We start from the raw sequence: 17,697 nt of genomic DNA, 5'->3' as shown, positions 1-17,697 counted from the left end.
AGGATGTAGATTATGGTATCCAGCATTTACAAGTATAACATTCCCACAATAAACGGATTTTAGTTAAATCCTCAGCAGTTACAAAACCTTGATTATAACTTGTCATCCACCATGTTATAAACAGATTAAACTTTAAATGAAAATAAAGTCAAGCTTTAAAGTAAGGTTAGATCTGTTTCTATAAGAGTTACTAAGGACTAGGGGGGGGGGGGTATTAAATAATGTTTAAGGTATCATTTACTGCCATTATACCTTGCTTTTACGAGTCTCGTATAAATGAGTTTCGTTGTCGTTGTTGTTATAACTCTTATTCATAGTGTTCAGATGGCCAGATAGCTTTTTTACTGTGAAAAAGGACAGACTTGCTGTGGTGAGTTGATTTGTTGTCGTGCCGGGTACATCTGTAGAAAAGGGGACTGCGTCGTCGATGAGTAAGAACTTTGAGTCTTTGTGTAGATCTAATGTATCAATAATAATTTGTTCGGAAAATAATTATCGTTCACTTTTTATATGTTTATTTCTGATAGCACATTATCTTCTGATAGTAATGCAATGTAATATTACAATCATAATAAGTATAACATTGACGTAACGTTATAAAAGTGCCGAAAACATCAAAAATACAAAGTAGCACGGCAAATGAAATATTCTTATACTATAATTACAAGTATTGAATTGTAAGAAATATGCTTATAATAAAATTTCTATTTCAGGATGGTATTTTTTTAATTTATATTGACAAATTATAGAAGTAAATTAAATGTTTGCATTACTAATGAGTATTTTTAGAATACTTAAACAATACTCATTTTCTAGTTCGACGACAAGAACAACGCAGCCAGCAAGAAGAAGGTGGTCACATAGAATATCTACTGTCAAACCTAAAACATATTCAACACGAAGACCAATAACATTTTTCCCAAGACTCGCAACAAACAGGTAAATAAAAAAAGTTAAATGTTCGAAATATTTATGTTTAATTTAATTAAATCTCTAAGCAGCTTTGCGGGCAGCAGATAGCCCGTGCCATCCGTGGCATTTCAAGAATGAAAGATAAACGGGTCCATTTTAGGATATTTTGCGGGATAAAAATCAATCTTTTAGAAACAAATTGTTAACGATTGTATTTTGTTTGTTAAACGTCTCAGCAAAATAACGCCTGCCTTTTGACATACATTCATTATAGAGACATCACGGCAGACATGTGTATATATGTTCTTATTTGTCGAATATGGTTATTTTAATTGCAGAAAAGAAACATTCACCTGGTCACGTAAATCAATATATTTTAAATGGTGTTAAATTTTTTCTGCATGTCACTGTTTTATGTCCTTTATAAAAACGAATCGTAACAAAATTAGCATGGCCGTGAAAAAATTGAAAGAATAACGAAAATCATTAGAAATATTCATGAGTCAGAAATATTCAAAGCATTAGCTAAATAAGTGGTGCAATAATCGCTTCATTTTAAAATATGTCTCAGGGATTAAATAATTTCAGATAAAATATAATGATAAATGTATATTTGTTTTTAACCATTTTTCTCGAGGGATGTCTCTTTTCCAGATTTCACATGACCATGCCAAACTTGATGTGACAAAAATAAACAAAATATACATGAAACACAATAGATATATTAACTACATACGACGTAATTCAAACATATGTTATGATATTTCAGCTACACGTTTACTGTACCTAAATACAGCTACAGTTCCTCTACTAGTAGGTACAGATACCGCTTTCCAATCATCGGAGGTACTATAGTAATTGTAAGCCTCATAAGTGTTCTTATGCGTGTTTGCTGCAAAAAATTTAAAGGTGTGTTTAGAAATTTTATATTCCACGTGTAGTAAATTGTGTTTGATTATCGTGACAATTTGACAAATAGGTGTTCATTCTAAACGAAAATCATTGAAAAATGCAATAATATCTCATTAAAAATGTTATATTCTTACTTTATCAGATACTTAAGCTTAGAAGCAAATTAGTTTTCCAATTTAAATCTGGAGTGTAATCATGGAAAGTATATTTTAATTTAACAAATATTTATTCCATTACACCTATATAAATGTAACATTTTTTCTCGAAGACTTCCAAATCATCATAATACCACTTCATTTGTTAAAAATGTGGTCCGTCCAAAATTATATTTGCATTTTATTACAATATGCATTCTTTTATCAATGTAAGCAAAAAATTATTTTCAAGATTAAGTTGTTTGTTTGTTATGTTTTTTGTTTGTATGTTTTTTAGTCTTTTTATTTGCAGATCAAATAAGAAATGGGCGTATAATTACAACCCCGACCAATACATACTTATATGCACCAACTCATGGAAACCCTGCTACAAATGCGGCATCCAGTATTTAAACATCAGAATATTTCGGTTTCTATCAACGAGTTATGTTCTTCAAGCTACAGAGAATTTTTTAACATCATCATTTTATATACTCGTAGATAATATATTACATATATGAGCCGCGTCACGACAAAACCAACATACTGCGTTTGCGACCAGCATGGATCCAGACCAGCCTGCGCATCCGCGCAGTCTGATCAGGATCAATGCTGTTCGCTTACAAACTCTATTACAAGTAGAGAAACTGATAGCGAACAGCATGGATCCTGATCAGACTGCGCGGATGCGCAGGCTGGTCTGGATTCATGCTGGTCGCAAACGCATTACGTTGGTTTTGTTATGGCGCGGCTCATATAATTTATATACATTTGTTTGAAGATAAGTTTTCGTTATTGATATACTAGTAATTGTGGACAAGATTACGGCTTTGATTTGATACAAGAATGTAAACCTGTGTTTACTTGATAAAAAGATGGACTTTGCTTTTTTTTGTAAAATACCTGAAATATTTTTCTAGTTCTTGTCATTTTAAGTGTATTTAACATTTAACGTGTGTATGGAAATATGTCGTCAAAACATACAGAATTTTCTTACTCACTTAGAACGTTGGTAGATCGTGGACGATAAAATAGTAAATTCTGTAATTTTTCTTCATAATACATCTCCTGGATTGTCAGACTATATATATGTTTCTGATTTTTGAATATTTTTTTTTACTCTTACCTTTCACTCATCTACGGGCACGTTACTTTGAAGTTGTATGCTACAATCCAATACACAGGGAAAATCAATGATAGAATTTATTTCAACTTTGCATGATGACATACACATTTTAAGCGAATCATAAAGGGACGTCGAACTCGTTCTTGAGTTATCTGACCTTGAATTTGAAAAACTGCTTATTTCAACTGACAAATGAATGACAGATATGTTTAGCAGGGACTTATTGTTACTGCTTCGTTCAGAGCAGAACTCCAAAACCATACAAATTAATAACTTGAAACTTAAGATAATATCTAGGAAAGAATGCAGTAACCAAGAACAAGAACTCTGTTTGGCTCCGTTCCATATTGTAATCATCTCCCTTTATTTATATTTTTTCTTCTTTTATGTCCATAGTTTACATGGGCTTGACTTATAAACTATAGATTACAACCAGGAGTTATGCAAAGATCAAGAACCGTAATAAGATCAAGTACTTTTTTTATAATTATCTCCCTTTGTTAAGTTTTAAATTATGTTCCACTACTTAAAATCTCTTAAACTACTTAAAACTTTAAAGATAAAAAAACAAGATAAGGAGACATGCAGAAGCAGAATTTCACACTCTCAGAAGAAGAAATTCTTTTTGGGATAGCTGATCCTAAGAAAACGAATGAAACATTAAATTTAATTTTTTCTTATTGCAAAAACATATATTTACACGTGTAGGTATATTAACCAAAATTTTAACATACGCACTTTTCATAAAACGTTAGTTTTCCATTATAATGTAGAAAAGTATATCCAATATTCTTCTTGTGACTGGGATAAATTCAATAGTAGGTGGTCTCCCTTTCAAACTCTTGTCGACATTACAGTTCCTAATTGATAAGTATCTGAACATACTTTCACCTCACATTAAAACACAAGGAAATTAACTGTTAAAAGATCAATCTTAACAAAAATGATAATAAACTATATTACCATCCAAAGTCGGAGAAGTGCCATATACATATAGAGTGTTTTCTTGGCCCTATTTTAAAAATAATGTAATAAATATATGTTACCTTTGTTAAAATTATGCCCTTAAAGATGTAAAGGTATAAACAAACCAATATAAAACTTCACCAACCTCAATCCAAAATCCACAATCCTTTTTAAGAATTAATACTTTTCAACTTATTATCATAAACAACTGAAAAACATGTCTGCCTTCTACCAAAAAATGATGACAACTCAGAAAGGGCGGAAACAATTACACGCATGATTAACTAATAAAACAGCCAAGGGAAATCACTCCTACAGATTTCAATCAATAAACTACAACTGATTTTTTCCCTTTGGTTACATATATTTTTGGTGACACATCATAAAAAAGCTTCAGGCAACTAGTATATTATGCATACATATTTTACACTTCTAATGCGGATAAAATATGATATAATGTTGATATGATACAGAATTATATAGATATTAAGATTGCTGGAACTATGGGCTGTGCCACCTGTATGTTAGCTCATCGTGAAGTCTGGGGTACTCCTGACTCCCGACAACCTTTGGAGGTCGAGGGTCGGGAGTGCAACTGGCACGGCCTGGGGCGCGCGTTGTCGCAGGAAGACCGCTTCTAGGTACCAGGTCGTGCTCTGGTTGAGTTCAGGTCCACGATAGAGTGGGCAGAGACTATCAGTTCCGGCTGATTTTAATATTATTTGAATCTTCTTATGTTTTATGTAATTGGGAGCTCTGAAAAACTACCTTTTTTCGAAGATTATAATAAAGGGAAATAAATAAGTTAACGTATGTTAGGAAATTTATGGTAGTTATCCTTCTTTATGAGACATGACTTTTTAGAAGCATAGCAATGCTAATGTATGTGGAATATTGTCATTTTCTTTCTTTTACAAGATTTTCTTTTTTTTACATTTATACACAAATTTAAGCTAATATAAAGATCCTGTGATGAGAGTAGTGTTTTGATCAACTATCTCGTTAGGAGACATGAAATGTGGTTTATTTTAATTGAGATAATCCTTGTCCACGGTGTTTATAAGTATACCTACCATACATGTGAACTACACATAATATAATACTTTTATATAATACTTTTTTACTCTTTCTTCAATATCTATCCACGAGAAGACCTAATTTGTTTTTCGTATACACTTTTCGTTTAGGTTATCTTGCTGGGACAATTTGGAGGACAGGATGAAAAAATATATAAATAAACTGTATATAAATGAAAGTAAAACTATCTCAAAAAACCATCTGTTCATAATTATTATATAATGCAATTATACGTAAACCATTGTTTTCTTCTAGATTACGTTCTTTTTATATTATCTCATCAATTAAAAAAATTATACTATAAATATAATGTGAAAATCTTATGTCTCCTTTTTTAATGTTTAATGATTTACTGTATGATGTGTATTTGCATGGTTATGCATAAGTGTACGATTGTATGATTTCGATTTATTAATAAATGGGGTTCCACATTTGTGGACCTGAAGCTGAAAAAAAAAAAGAATTTCACAATATCTGCTCCTGTTTTTGAATTATGTCCAGTTATTTTACTTCGAAATTATTTGCTCAAAGCATTACTCTAAAACTATCGAAAAGATAAACTTGAAAAAAAAATGATGAAAAGATAACTCGAAGAAGTGCAATGACCAGGTTTCGGTATTGTACATCTATAATTACTTCAAGCATAAGTATTTTCATTAGCTTGAGGTTAACCAGACTTTTTACCGTATACCAGCATTACATGTAGTATATACGGAATGTGTACGGTGGTGTTGAGTTTGCTGACTTAGATTTTACTGAACACGATTAATAATGAGGATAAAAATAATATGTATGAAATTAAAATATGTTAGACGTCTGATATTTCTTATATTCACTGCATATACACTTTTAATCCTTTAGAAAGGTCTAACGTGTGTTTAATTATGTTTGAATGATACATTTAGAGAATGTTAGATATGTTTGTTTGTTTGTTTCATTTTACGCCTTTACCCAACAGTATTTCAGTCATATAGGCGGGTAGTTCCCTGAGAGTTACACCAGTACTAGACTACCTTCCCCCGCGCTAAACTGCCAAAGCATCTCCCGGGGATCGAACCCACGCCAGAGAGGTAACTGGATTAGAAGTCATCGACTCTAACCCCTCGACCACGGAAATGTTAGATGTAAACAAGTGGAGAAAAAACGCTGAATCGTAAAGGTAGCAAAATGTAAACAAAGAAGTAACAAAGTCACTAATTAAACCAATTGCAAAAGAGTAAAATAAGCAAAAGATATGTTCATAAACATGGTGAAAGTTATCAAAAATAAAAAAAAATTGACAAATAAATATTTTAAAGCATTTCCATTTGGAGACTTTATTGGGTCTTTAAGCAGTGTACGGAGAGCGGATGTTTACGCCACTCAAGATATGGGCAAACCTAACTTGGACTGGGATTTGTGGATTTTTCCACATTTGACTATTTTACATATACAGTACGCTCAGCGCGGCTTTTTCAAAACCCGCGTGACCCCGCGGATGAGGTTTACCGCGGACGAAAATTTGCTCAGATATTGTCCGCGTGACCCCGCGGACAGAAAATTTTCACCACCGCGGACATAAATCGGCGGCTGAAACCGTTTCCCCCGCGGAACGCAGTGGTAAATTGCGGAGGAACGCGGCGGTCAAACACCGGTCAACGCGGTGGAAACCTTAAATTTTAAAAATTAATTACTGTATTTAAACATCAGTATACGTACGTACTGTAACATGTACTGTACATGTAACTATATGTAAAATTTGTTTGTTTGTTTTCTTTTTTGTTGTAATAAAAGTACATGTACAAATGCAGTGTATTTCTTGTTCTTCTTCTTCTTTATAGGCCAGCTTTTGTTTCTTATTTAAAAACTTTGAAAACGTAACCCTCAACAATTTATTCAGGCAATATTCCAGGACGTCTCTTTCAATTGTCAGATGCGTTTTACTGTTTCTGTTTATTTGCATGTTGATCATAAAGTCTTATATTTTATTTGGAACATTAAAAGAAAGCGTTTATTTCACCAAAATATACATTAAATGATATTCTTGATTTATCTAATTACAGGTGTGAGCGTAATGTATATGTTTTGAAGTTTGTATCAACTGTTGAAGTTTATTTTCATTTTTGTTTTAGTAGTTTGTTTGTTTGTTCTTTTTTTATAGATTTTTTTTGCAGAATTGTGTTAAACTTGACGTTATACTTTTTGTTATTTTATTATGAACATGTACATACATGTATATAAGGCAAACAAGCACATGACAGTTATTTTCTAAGAACTTCCATCGACCGATTTTCAAGTTAAAAATATTTCATTTTATTTTTATCTTAAGATATTATTGTTCATGGGAATAATAGTATTTGTAGACAACATGTAGTTTTAAGTACATACATTTGAACGTAATTGTCTTTGCTTTCTTGTATTTATTATATTAAGTTTTCATTGAAATTAATTCCGAGGATAATAATGTAATTTTATAATTTGTAAAAGGCAGCCTAATTATTATTTTTAATGGGTGAATTGTGTCAAACAAATATACGGTATGTACAGTATACAAAAACTTTTTGGCAAGTGTCATGCATATTTCTCATGTCCATTTTTGACGGGGGTTTTACTGTAAAAAAACACAAACAAACAAGTCTACCCGTTTTTAAAGAATATAATTGCATACAAATAAAATCTTATAGATGGTTTAAATATCTTTTTCTTTTATTTCTAAGATATGTACATGTATTTTATTTATGTCTTGTCTTGTATTCACACTCATCGACCTCTTACAGGACATGTACTGTAGCGTCAGTCATCATTGAGAAATCAGCACAAATGTCCTTTTTTTTTACTAAGTATCATATTTATGGCTCCCATATAGTTTAACAGCAATAATACTTTGAGAACCACAAGGAATGAAAAAGTAAAGATGACAGTGATAAATGACGATTTCAGTTGTAAAAATATTGATATGTGGAAGAATAGTTTTGTGGACGTTTATAACAAAAATATTAAAAACAACAACAAAAACAGGTACAGATGTAATTATTTTTATTTCAAATTCCGTTCAAAAAATTTAACGTATAATAACATTTAAGGAGACGATTGTGGTCAATTTTCAAGTCATTGTGTAAAAAAGATGACGTTAAAAAATAATAAAACGTCTATTATTTTTGGAGGTTAATTTATACTGACCAACTGACCTTGGCGTTCCCCCGCGGGAAACGGGTGACTGATTTTATCGACGAATGAAGAACGGTCGTCAGAATTTTGTCCGCGGTGGAAACAACTGAACACCGGGGATCGCGGGGGAAATTAGGCTTTCATCGCGGACGAACCCCCGCGTTTGTCCGCGATAAAAAAATATCGTCCGCGGTGGTATCGCGGAAAAAGCAAAACCCGCGGTGAGCGTACTGTATAGACTACATATCATAGACAGATGTATACTGCAAACAGCATATGAGAAGAACTATCAATACATGGGAACCTGCTAAAACATACATACATATTTTATAAAGATAATATGGAAACAATATAGTATAATAGCAATCAATATAGTTATGTACTTATTAAATTTATCTGAAATGAACCAGTTTCCTTTAACTAGCTGGTTAACTTTCGTCATTATGAATATATTGAACCATTCCAACAACTTTACTTCAAAAGTGATTACACTGAAATTTGCCTTAGCGTTGCTGATACACACAAATGTATATTTTACAACTTGACTAATTTAACCGGTATTAACTTCTGATGTTGTTTAGTCATTAGATGTTAGCAGATATGGAGATTCTATTACATATAACATAAATTATTCTGGTATAGGAAATGGCGAAAAATAGCGAAAAATAGCGTCCTGAAGCAAAACCTTTATCAAAGATAAATATATGTCTTTTATAAAAGATATTTCAGGAAAAACAACAACAGCGAAAACATAATATTTTATTGTATATAACTACATGTATAACGAAACAATCACAACCTTAAAAAACCTATATAGACTTAACAATACAGTGACTGATACATACATGTATATTGGATGATTAAACAATTGTTATGGTCAATTCTGTATGGATAAAGGAACAATAAAGCAGAAAATATCTTTGCCGTTATCATCTTGGACTTCCCACTTCACAGCCAGTCGTAACTGAAATAAAACAAACATTTTATGTCAATAACTGTAATTGAGATAATTTTGAGATATCATCTAAATATAAGTAAATATTTGAAATATATAAAGCAAAATATGATAAATAATAATAAGCTTATTCTGATGGTCAAGATATTTTTTTGTGTTTTGAGTTATAATTGCGAAGAAATGCTTTCTTCTTGTAAATAGGGCGGACGCACCAGAGGTTCGGCAACAGGACTAGGTCTCACACTTGATATAATTAACTTTATGGATAGCTCGTATAATTCCGCAAGCTTTCCATTGATAGAATTCTTGTTTGCAACACGTCTTAATTAATTATCTTATTTAATTAATTTTATAAGGCAAGGAAGGTATTACAATAATATGGACTTTATTAGTGTAAGTCCAAGAGAGAAACTAAAATTACATCGACGATAGTACTCCTATGACGAATAAATCCCCGATAAAACCGAAAGTTGATATTATATCATTTTTTATGCATCGTGCTTATTTTTAAGTATACTTTACAAAAATGAAATGAAATACTCAGTATGTTAATTAACTATAGTAACCAAGCTAATAAAGAACACACAACACCGTATTAAAGGCGCTAGTGATGACAGATTGCTGCCGCGATGTCAGCAATCTAAAATTACCTAGGGACAATTTCATTGCTAAAGATTTGCTTCCTACTGTCTGTGGATACTATCAGGTAATTTTGGACTCGTTTCCCTATTTCATAATAGAATGTCTTGAGCGGGTTAAAAATGGCAGCTTTGTCCGTGGAAATGGTTGATTTTGTTCTTAATATCTCAAGTGTGTATGCAGAAATGTATTTAAGGCAGCCAGTGATGACAGAAACGCTCTGAAAGTGGCTACTTTTCTGACAGGAAATCTAGATCACTCTCAGGTAACAGGTAATAGTGACATCAATCAAAGATTATTATAAAATGGTCACACTTTGTTATCAATAGCATTGAAAAATAATATAACTATATAATATAGCTGAGTTTGTGTGTATGCCAGGAAATGTGACATTTCTTGGTAAAGATAACTAAAGAACAGATCGAATGGATGCCGAACTTTATTCTGATTGCTTATATTCTGAAATTCATGTAGTTTTAATTTTACATTTGGGGCGAAATGATACTACACCAAAACTTTACCAGGAGATATATTCAATCGAATGCCAGTTATTGTTAAAGGATTCCATTAAAAGAAAACAAGTTAAATATGTTGATGTGGGTGAAACACATAATTTTACCACATGTCATTGATTGACAAAAGAAATATTTGAAAAACCGACAAAAACATGAATTTTGTTAGTTGAATTATTGAACTGGAACAGCAGTGCAAAATTATCTGATTGGGGAACATATTCGTTTATTGCCAGAAAGTTGATAAAGTGTTCATTTTCTGCGTGAGGGATGTTGCACTTTTTAATCATCAATCATGTACAGATACAGTGTGACGAGAGAGACATTGCCCTCTGAATCATTACTCACATTGTTCAACCCGATCTTGCAAGGTATTGGGTAGTGAGACGGGCAGAGTGTAGGCGAGCATTGTCCTACGTTTGAATTATATCTTCACCCACTTTTTCTGCTTATGGTAAGAATCTTGCGACAATACTTTGCTGCTGGCAATGTCTTGATGTCCGTTTTGACATTGACAAATTTTCCTCCCCATGCCATGAGAGACCCTCTGTAATATCGGTCGTGTTCCGAGACCCAAGCAGGTTCAAAGCTTTTACTATGTCTTCTTCATACTCTGTATGTGAAGTCGAGGCTTATCAGTTAACAAATCAAGATTTTACATGTAATGTCTCCATTGCACATGATCACGGGCCCAACGTAGGCTGTATCGTTTAAAGTAACATGGTGGGGCTAAGAGTGTGGTTTCGTGCACCATTAACCGGTTAAAACTCCCCAGCAGTACTTATGCTGCTGACCATTCCAAAGCGGCGCCCCTCTGTGTTCCTCAGATGTATGTCTTTGTTGTTTCATACTGTTTTGGTGACACTTTTGTGCCCATTGTTGTTTCCTCAGATGTATGTCTTTATTGTTTCATACTGTTTTGGTGACACTTTTGTGTTTCTTTTTTTATCCCCCCCCCCTCTTGCCCGGGTGTCCTGTTCCCTTCCCCTGTGCCCTTTGACTTTATATGCCTATTATTCAATCATTTATTTGTTTTCTTTGAATTCCTTATCAGTTTCTTATGTATAATTTTAGTGATTAAACCTGCCCATGCTCTGCCTTGTGCCCTGTCCTGTTTTTGTTTGGGGTCCTCCTGGGCTCCTTGCCACTGGTTCTTGTTGCTGGATCGTGTTGGGGTTGCGTTCATTAAACGCCACCTTTCCTTGTTGATCTTGTTTATCATATTTTCTCTGTCAAAGGAACACGAATGACAGGAAGTGCGGCATTCATACCAGCATCATGCAATCTATCTCTGCGGTAGATATCCGTATATTTGTTGTATTCTGTAGGCTGTTTCTTAACGAAATGGCTTTCTGGGAAAAATAGTGCCGTGACCTGAACAATACTTATCGGTCTTGTGCACATAGAACAGACACTACCGTGTAAATTTCTACGTTTTTTTTCCATTTGGAAACGGTTCACACAGTGGGAAACGTTCATTATGCAGACAATCTGCCTCCGAGACTGCCTTTCTGCCACATGAGGAACAAAACGCTAAAAAGGACATTGTATATCCTAATAAGAAGCTTAAAAACTAATATTGAGAACAAATAAAATTAAAACTTTGTATAAAAACATTAGGAAATAGATTAATACAGAATCCCTAAAGAAAGCCCAACACGGCAAAATTGAAAATGTTGCAGGCTCGGTTTGATTGAGCCTGTTCATGGACGGTACTGGAAAGTGCAAGTTACCGTCCACGCCCCCTAGCACCGGCTTAAGCAGAATTCAACATTTAACACGAAATGGTGAAATTTTCAAGTCTAAAGCTTTTATAATTTATGAGAAATGGCCTGGACAAAAAAAATGTTTGAAAATTAACAAAGGGCAACAACTCAATAAATAAGAAATGCAGAGTACCAGTTCTTGTGCACTGCACTTCTTCTTAATGAGATCTATCATCCTATGAAGTTTCATGTCCATAGCTTTTATACTTTAGGAGAAATGGCCCGGACAAAAATAAAGTGATTAACAAGGGCAATAACTCAAAAAATAAGAAATGCAGAGTACCAGTTCTTGTGCACTGCACTTTTTCTTAATGAGATCTATCATCCTATGAAGTTTCAAGTCCATAGCTTTTATACTTTAGGAGAAATGGCCCGGACAAAAATAAAGTATGAAAATTAACAAAGGGCAATAACTCAAAAAATAAGAAATGCAGAGTACCAGTTCTTATGCACTGCACTTCTTCTTAATGAGATCTATCATCCTATGAAGTTTCAAGTCCATAGATTTTATACTTTAGGAGAAATGGCCCGGACAAAAATAAAGTATGAAAATACACAAAGGGCAATAACTAAAAAAATAAAAAGTACCGGTTCTTGTGCACTGCACCTCGGGTCATTGTAAGAAGCATGCATACCAAGTTTGAAGTCAATCCGACTTATAATGACTGACTTATGCTCCGGACAAGCCTAAGGGGACACCGACAACGACGCCGACACCGACAACGACGCCGACAACGACGCCGCCGACAAAAGTAACCCTTATATGTCGCCTTTTTCAAGGCGACACAAAAATGAAAAACAAGATCAACAGCCTCCCCAAATACAGGACTGGACACAGAGGGGGACACCAACACAACGTCTGACAATCCTTTGAGGATGAGAAAATAACAACATTGATTGCATGTACGGGGAATCATTTTACGGCCGACACACGACACAAACAAGACGGTAAGTCATAATCATAGGAATCTGGAAACGAAGTGAGTTTATTTACCATAGAACAATAGATTTGGCACCAAAAAAAAACTTGAATAATTTGTTACCAGCATTTCTGTTATCATCGACAGCCTTGAAAATTCATTTTTGCCAGAAAGCATTTTTACTTTGACAGGGCTAATTTGTAGGCGTGATATACTACTTAGGGATTAACAGAGATATGTAAGTTAGTAACCCATATTTAGTTAGTATGAGATATTTTTAATGTGTATGTTGTTCTTCCCTCGAATACCAACAACATTAATTATTTTAAGCGGGGCCTGGACATTTTTATTCCTATATAATCATGTGTGTTATTTATGATATTACCTGTGGGTATGATGGACTGCAGTAAACATAATTAGTGTACAAGTCAGTTACACCGGAAGTAACGGGACATTTCAAGTTGTGGTTGTTGCAGCAGTCTGAAGGGACCGGAAATGGCACTGGCACACCGCCAATTATTCCATGTACAACCGTCTTTGCTGCTACTGAGTTTTCCACTAAACAGAGGTAAACATAAATATATCAGCTCTAGATTTTCACATTTGAGTTATATGAAAAACGAACAACATCAAAAAATAATTTAAAAAAAATAACGCACCGAAATTTATTAGTGGTTAAATATAATTCCAAACTTTAACTTCATGAATTGAATCCGTGGGGTTGACGTCTATATGCAAATGAAATCGAGTGTAAATGAATATTTTGGAAATAAGTCGGATAATTGCGAAAGAAAATACCGTCAAAAATTTATATGAATACAACTTTTGGATCAACATTATATTAAGGCTATGGTAAAGATACAAAATTCATAGATTCATGAAAAAATTAGCTTACAAGCTGTGAAGTTAACTTTTGCTGTGTAGTTTGTTCCATGATGGAGTACACAAGGGTCACTGTCACATGGAGACAAATCTAGAGAATTTATTTTACCACCTAGAGAACCTGCAATATAAATACACAAATAAAATAGTGCAATTCTGAAAAAATGAACTTTAATTATATTATAAGTGTGTCCTCTTTCTTAAGCGATTAAAGTTAATAAAGGTCTTATGATAATAAATCAAACAAAGGATTGATAAAGTTACCCTTTATATCTTTATCATAACTGATAAATTACTCTCTATATATATATGATAACACGCCTAAACGAACTTATTACACATTTTAACATTAATAATGCTAAATATTGAATGGTATATTTAATCAAATGTATTTCATTTTTATGTACAAAAACAGAAACTATAAGTACAACTCGACTTTGCCAAACATGTACATGTTTTACAAAAGAACATATATAAACAATATCCCCCACCCCTAAGAATAAGTTTACTGCATTGACAACGCCTTTGAGTTTTGTTGAAAATATAACTGTAGGATGAAACTGATAATTCATCACTTTCCAAGTTGTACTTTCTTAAAGTCGCTAACAAAATAAAGCATCTAAGCATATAGTTATTGCATGTATGCTCAGTAAGCTTGTGTCATAATCTGTATCAATAATCAGATATATTAATGATAATTTATATAAACAAGTATATCTGTATATATAAGCCTAATATATAAGTAAGAAAAAAATAGCATAATAATGAAGCTTACCACAGTCTTTGTAATTTATATTCAAAGAATATCCTACAGTCAGAAAGGACAAAACGATCAACATTTTAAACAACGCCATCATTGAATAAATTATAGCATTTGTTTCTTCATATCGGATATATATGAATTTATATACATGTACTATAGGAGAGGGTTGTTCAAAATGTTATCCTGTTTGAAGGTCTATGTCATTCATTATTTAATGTAAGTGTATTTATAAAATCAAATTTATTTCCAAAATAGTTTTTAGCTGGTATGCTTCCTTTAATTATTGTTTATACAACCAACAACTTGTCCCCTTAAGGGCCCCTCTTGACATATATGAGTAGTCTGTATATTTAGAAAAATGGCCGACATTTATTTTATGCTTTTCAGTGGATTACTGATTTGTCCGTGAAAATTATATTTCGTCACCTTAGTGCAAAAACTCAATAACTGCATATAGATGTGAAGAAGCAGATATTGAGTTCTTGCACTAAGGTGGCGATTTGATAATTTCACAGTGAAAATTGTCAAAATATAATTTCACACTTTTCAATGACGAAACTACTTTTTTAAGATTTTCCCCATGTGGTACCTCAATTTTATTTTTGCTGACAATTTTGACAATCACAGGGTGTTTAGAGAAAAGCAAAGCTGAAATTGATAAATAACTTAAATGTCAAAAGTAATAAAAAGAAGAAAACTTACTTCTATTCGTTCAAATTACCAATCACCAAATATCGTCTCTTAATTTTTTTGTTTCATTTTTACAGTCTGGAAAATACATTCCTTGGAACCACATGCAGAACTGTTCTTGATGACATTTGTGCATATTTAAGTATCCTACGAGCAATAACTGCCGTATGCTTTATGAAAACTTGAAAAGCAATGACAGCCATCAGCCCGAAGAATAAGTAAACAACCCTGCGTTCGTAAGGCTGCCTTTCAACAAATCCCAGTTTCCAATTTCCTATCCGTTTTTTTTAATGTTTAAACATCTGTCAACACTTATATATTGTCTGTTACAATCCTCAAATAAGTTTTCTTTTTTAAAAAAATGTGTATGACTAACAAATCCAAATGATATCCCTCACAATCAAACACAATTATTTTCCTCCCATGAAATACACAACTTTTAAAAATGGCGGCCGTTTACATTTAACGGAGCCAGGTCTAATATAAATTTGCAGTAAGTAACAGAAATATGGATGGATGATTGGACTTTTCTCCTACTAGAAGCGTTGTTTTTATTATTAAAACAAGCAATCCTTCATATTTTTTTTTAATAAAATGAATAATATCACCGCCATTTAACGTTTATTTTCGAACTTATTTTCAGCCAAAGACTTCTTGTATTTTATGAGAAATTCGACTTATACATGTACATAATAGAGGCTACCAGTGGGGAAAACAGATTTTAATATTAAAGTTAATATCAAGGAAATTTCGTTTTAACTTGTTTTTAAGCATAGAATAAAACGAAAATGTGTTTGTTTGTTGTTTTGTAAGATGTAATTTTATTTCATCTCGTGAACTTTAAAAATAGTATTTAAAGCTCACTCGATGAAATAAAATTTCATCTTACACACAAACAAATAAATATCCTCTATATGTCACTGTCGTGTGCATTTACATTTTCGCGGCTTTGTTATTTGTTAGAATACGAACATTGATAATTGATATTTATTAACATTATTTTCATTATTTGTGATTTGAATTTTGAAAGTTTATCATGTGGCATTTTATGAGCAAATTAAATAAGTGTGAGGTTTTCCCAAATAAGTGGGTTCTCGTTCAAGTCTTTTTTTTCAATTGATTCTATAAACTGTAGATGGTATAAGGTATTACTATGTCTTTATTGCACGTGTTTTGTGAGATTTGAACGGTATTTCAACAAGAAAATTGTGACCTGATGTATAAAATGTTAAAATATGTAGAACATCCCTCATTGGGTCAATTAAACGAAGGTAAACGTGGAGCGAACCATTATCGTACGAGTATCAGTCGGTGTCAAAGTATCACTGGTTATCAATTTAAGATGAAATACGTACTGCGTGTACATAAAGTGAATATAGAAACGAACGACAATCATTACATGTAAACCTAACTTGTACATAAAACGTTTGTCTCCCTTACACTAAAATATTTAATCTTTGTGTAACAGATTTGTATGTAATTTGAAATTAGAAAACATTTACTTCTTTATATAAACATCCGAAATGAGCTGCCCACAATTAAATAAAATATTTTTTTAGTAATCATTGTTTTATATAGTAAATTATGGGCATATTGTTGCAAATACGTAAATATTTGTATTGAAATTTTATCAGATTTTGCTCATGTTTAACAATTAAAATGTATAGGTTATTCCATGTGAGATAGGTCAAGAGTTTTGAAGGTACTGTCTTGTCTAACAAGGAAAAACTCACACACAAAACAACAACAACAAACAAAACAAAAAAATATTTGTATACGCCAGGAAAAGCTGACGATCTCATCTTAATTATAAAATAAGTGTGAGTAGTGTATAAATTTTTATTTATCATTGTCATATTTCATTTCATCTCTTTTGATTGCATTAAACAATTTATATGACTGGATTGTATTAACAAGTCGGTGTGCCATCAAATCACCTGTTATCCTTTGAGAGTTTTCTTATATGATTTCGTGAAGTGCATACATGACATCACTGTGGTGATACTATTTTTGTAGTACTAAAACGTTTACTGGACAGTAACATAAATTATAAAACTAATTTTGACATTAGTGTCATGACTTTTTGTGCGATATTTACCGTTGCAAGTGCGACATTTACCGTCAGGAAATTTTGCGACATTGAACGTTCATTGCGACATTTAACGTCAAGTGCAATATTTAGCGGCGATGCGACATATGCATACATACGTTCCTACAACATCCCTTAGCATAGATTCACATGTTCATCCCATTTACATGTAGGTGTACGTTTTTATTAATGTGGAAATGGTTTGTC

At 32.7% G+C, this 17,697-nt stretch overlaps 1 protein-coding gene and 1 long non-coding RNA gene across 3 annotated transcripts in view; one reads left to right on the top strand and one right to left on the bottom strand.

The window, feature by feature from the left end:
• Window positions 1-276: 276 nt before the first annotated feature.
• LOC132745355 (uncharacterized) lies at window positions 277-3,256 on the top strand. Its single transcript, XR_009627829.1, has 4 exons — window positions 277-431; window positions 817-939; window positions 1,682-1,821; window positions 2,272-3,256. It is a non-coding gene; the product is annotated as an uncharacterized LOC132745355 (long non-coding RNA).
• A 5,764-nt stretch (window positions 3,257-9,020) lies between these two features.
• LOC132745342 (NPC intracellular cholesterol transporter 2-like) overlaps window positions 9,021-17,697 on the bottom strand; it is a 28,423-nt gene continuing 19,746 nt past the window's right edge. Inside the window, exons 1-4 of one of the 2 annotated variants that reach the window (XM_060734238.1) lie at window positions 14,724-14,864; window positions 13,962-14,069; window positions 13,452-13,624; window positions 9,021-9,238 (exon numbers count right to left, since the gene is read on the bottom strand). In XM_060734238.1, the coding sequence (XP_060590221.1) occupies window positions 9,152-9,238; window positions 13,452-13,624; window positions 13,962-14,069; window positions 14,724-14,805 (450 nt within the window). In that variant the 5' untranslated portion in view covers window positions 14,806-14,864 and the 3' untranslated portion in view covers window positions 9,021-9,151. Of the gene's footprint in view, window positions 9,239-13,451; window positions 13,625-13,961; window positions 14,070-14,723; window positions 14,865-17,697 lie in introns of those variants that run through there. The other variant, XM_060734237.1, reaches the window with a different exon arrangement.

This window comes from Ruditapes philippinarum, unplaced genomic scaffold (genome assembly GCF_026571515.1).
Source record: "Ruditapes philippinarum isolate M1 unplaced genomic scaffold, ASM2657151v2 ctg996_1_1_1_1, whole genome shotgun sequence".
NCBI lineage: Eukaryota > Metazoa > Mollusca > Bivalvia > Venerida > Veneridae > Ruditapes > Ruditapes philippinarum.
Note: the sequence above shows the minus strand (reverse complement) of the source record. Positions and strands in the feature narration are given on the sequence as shown.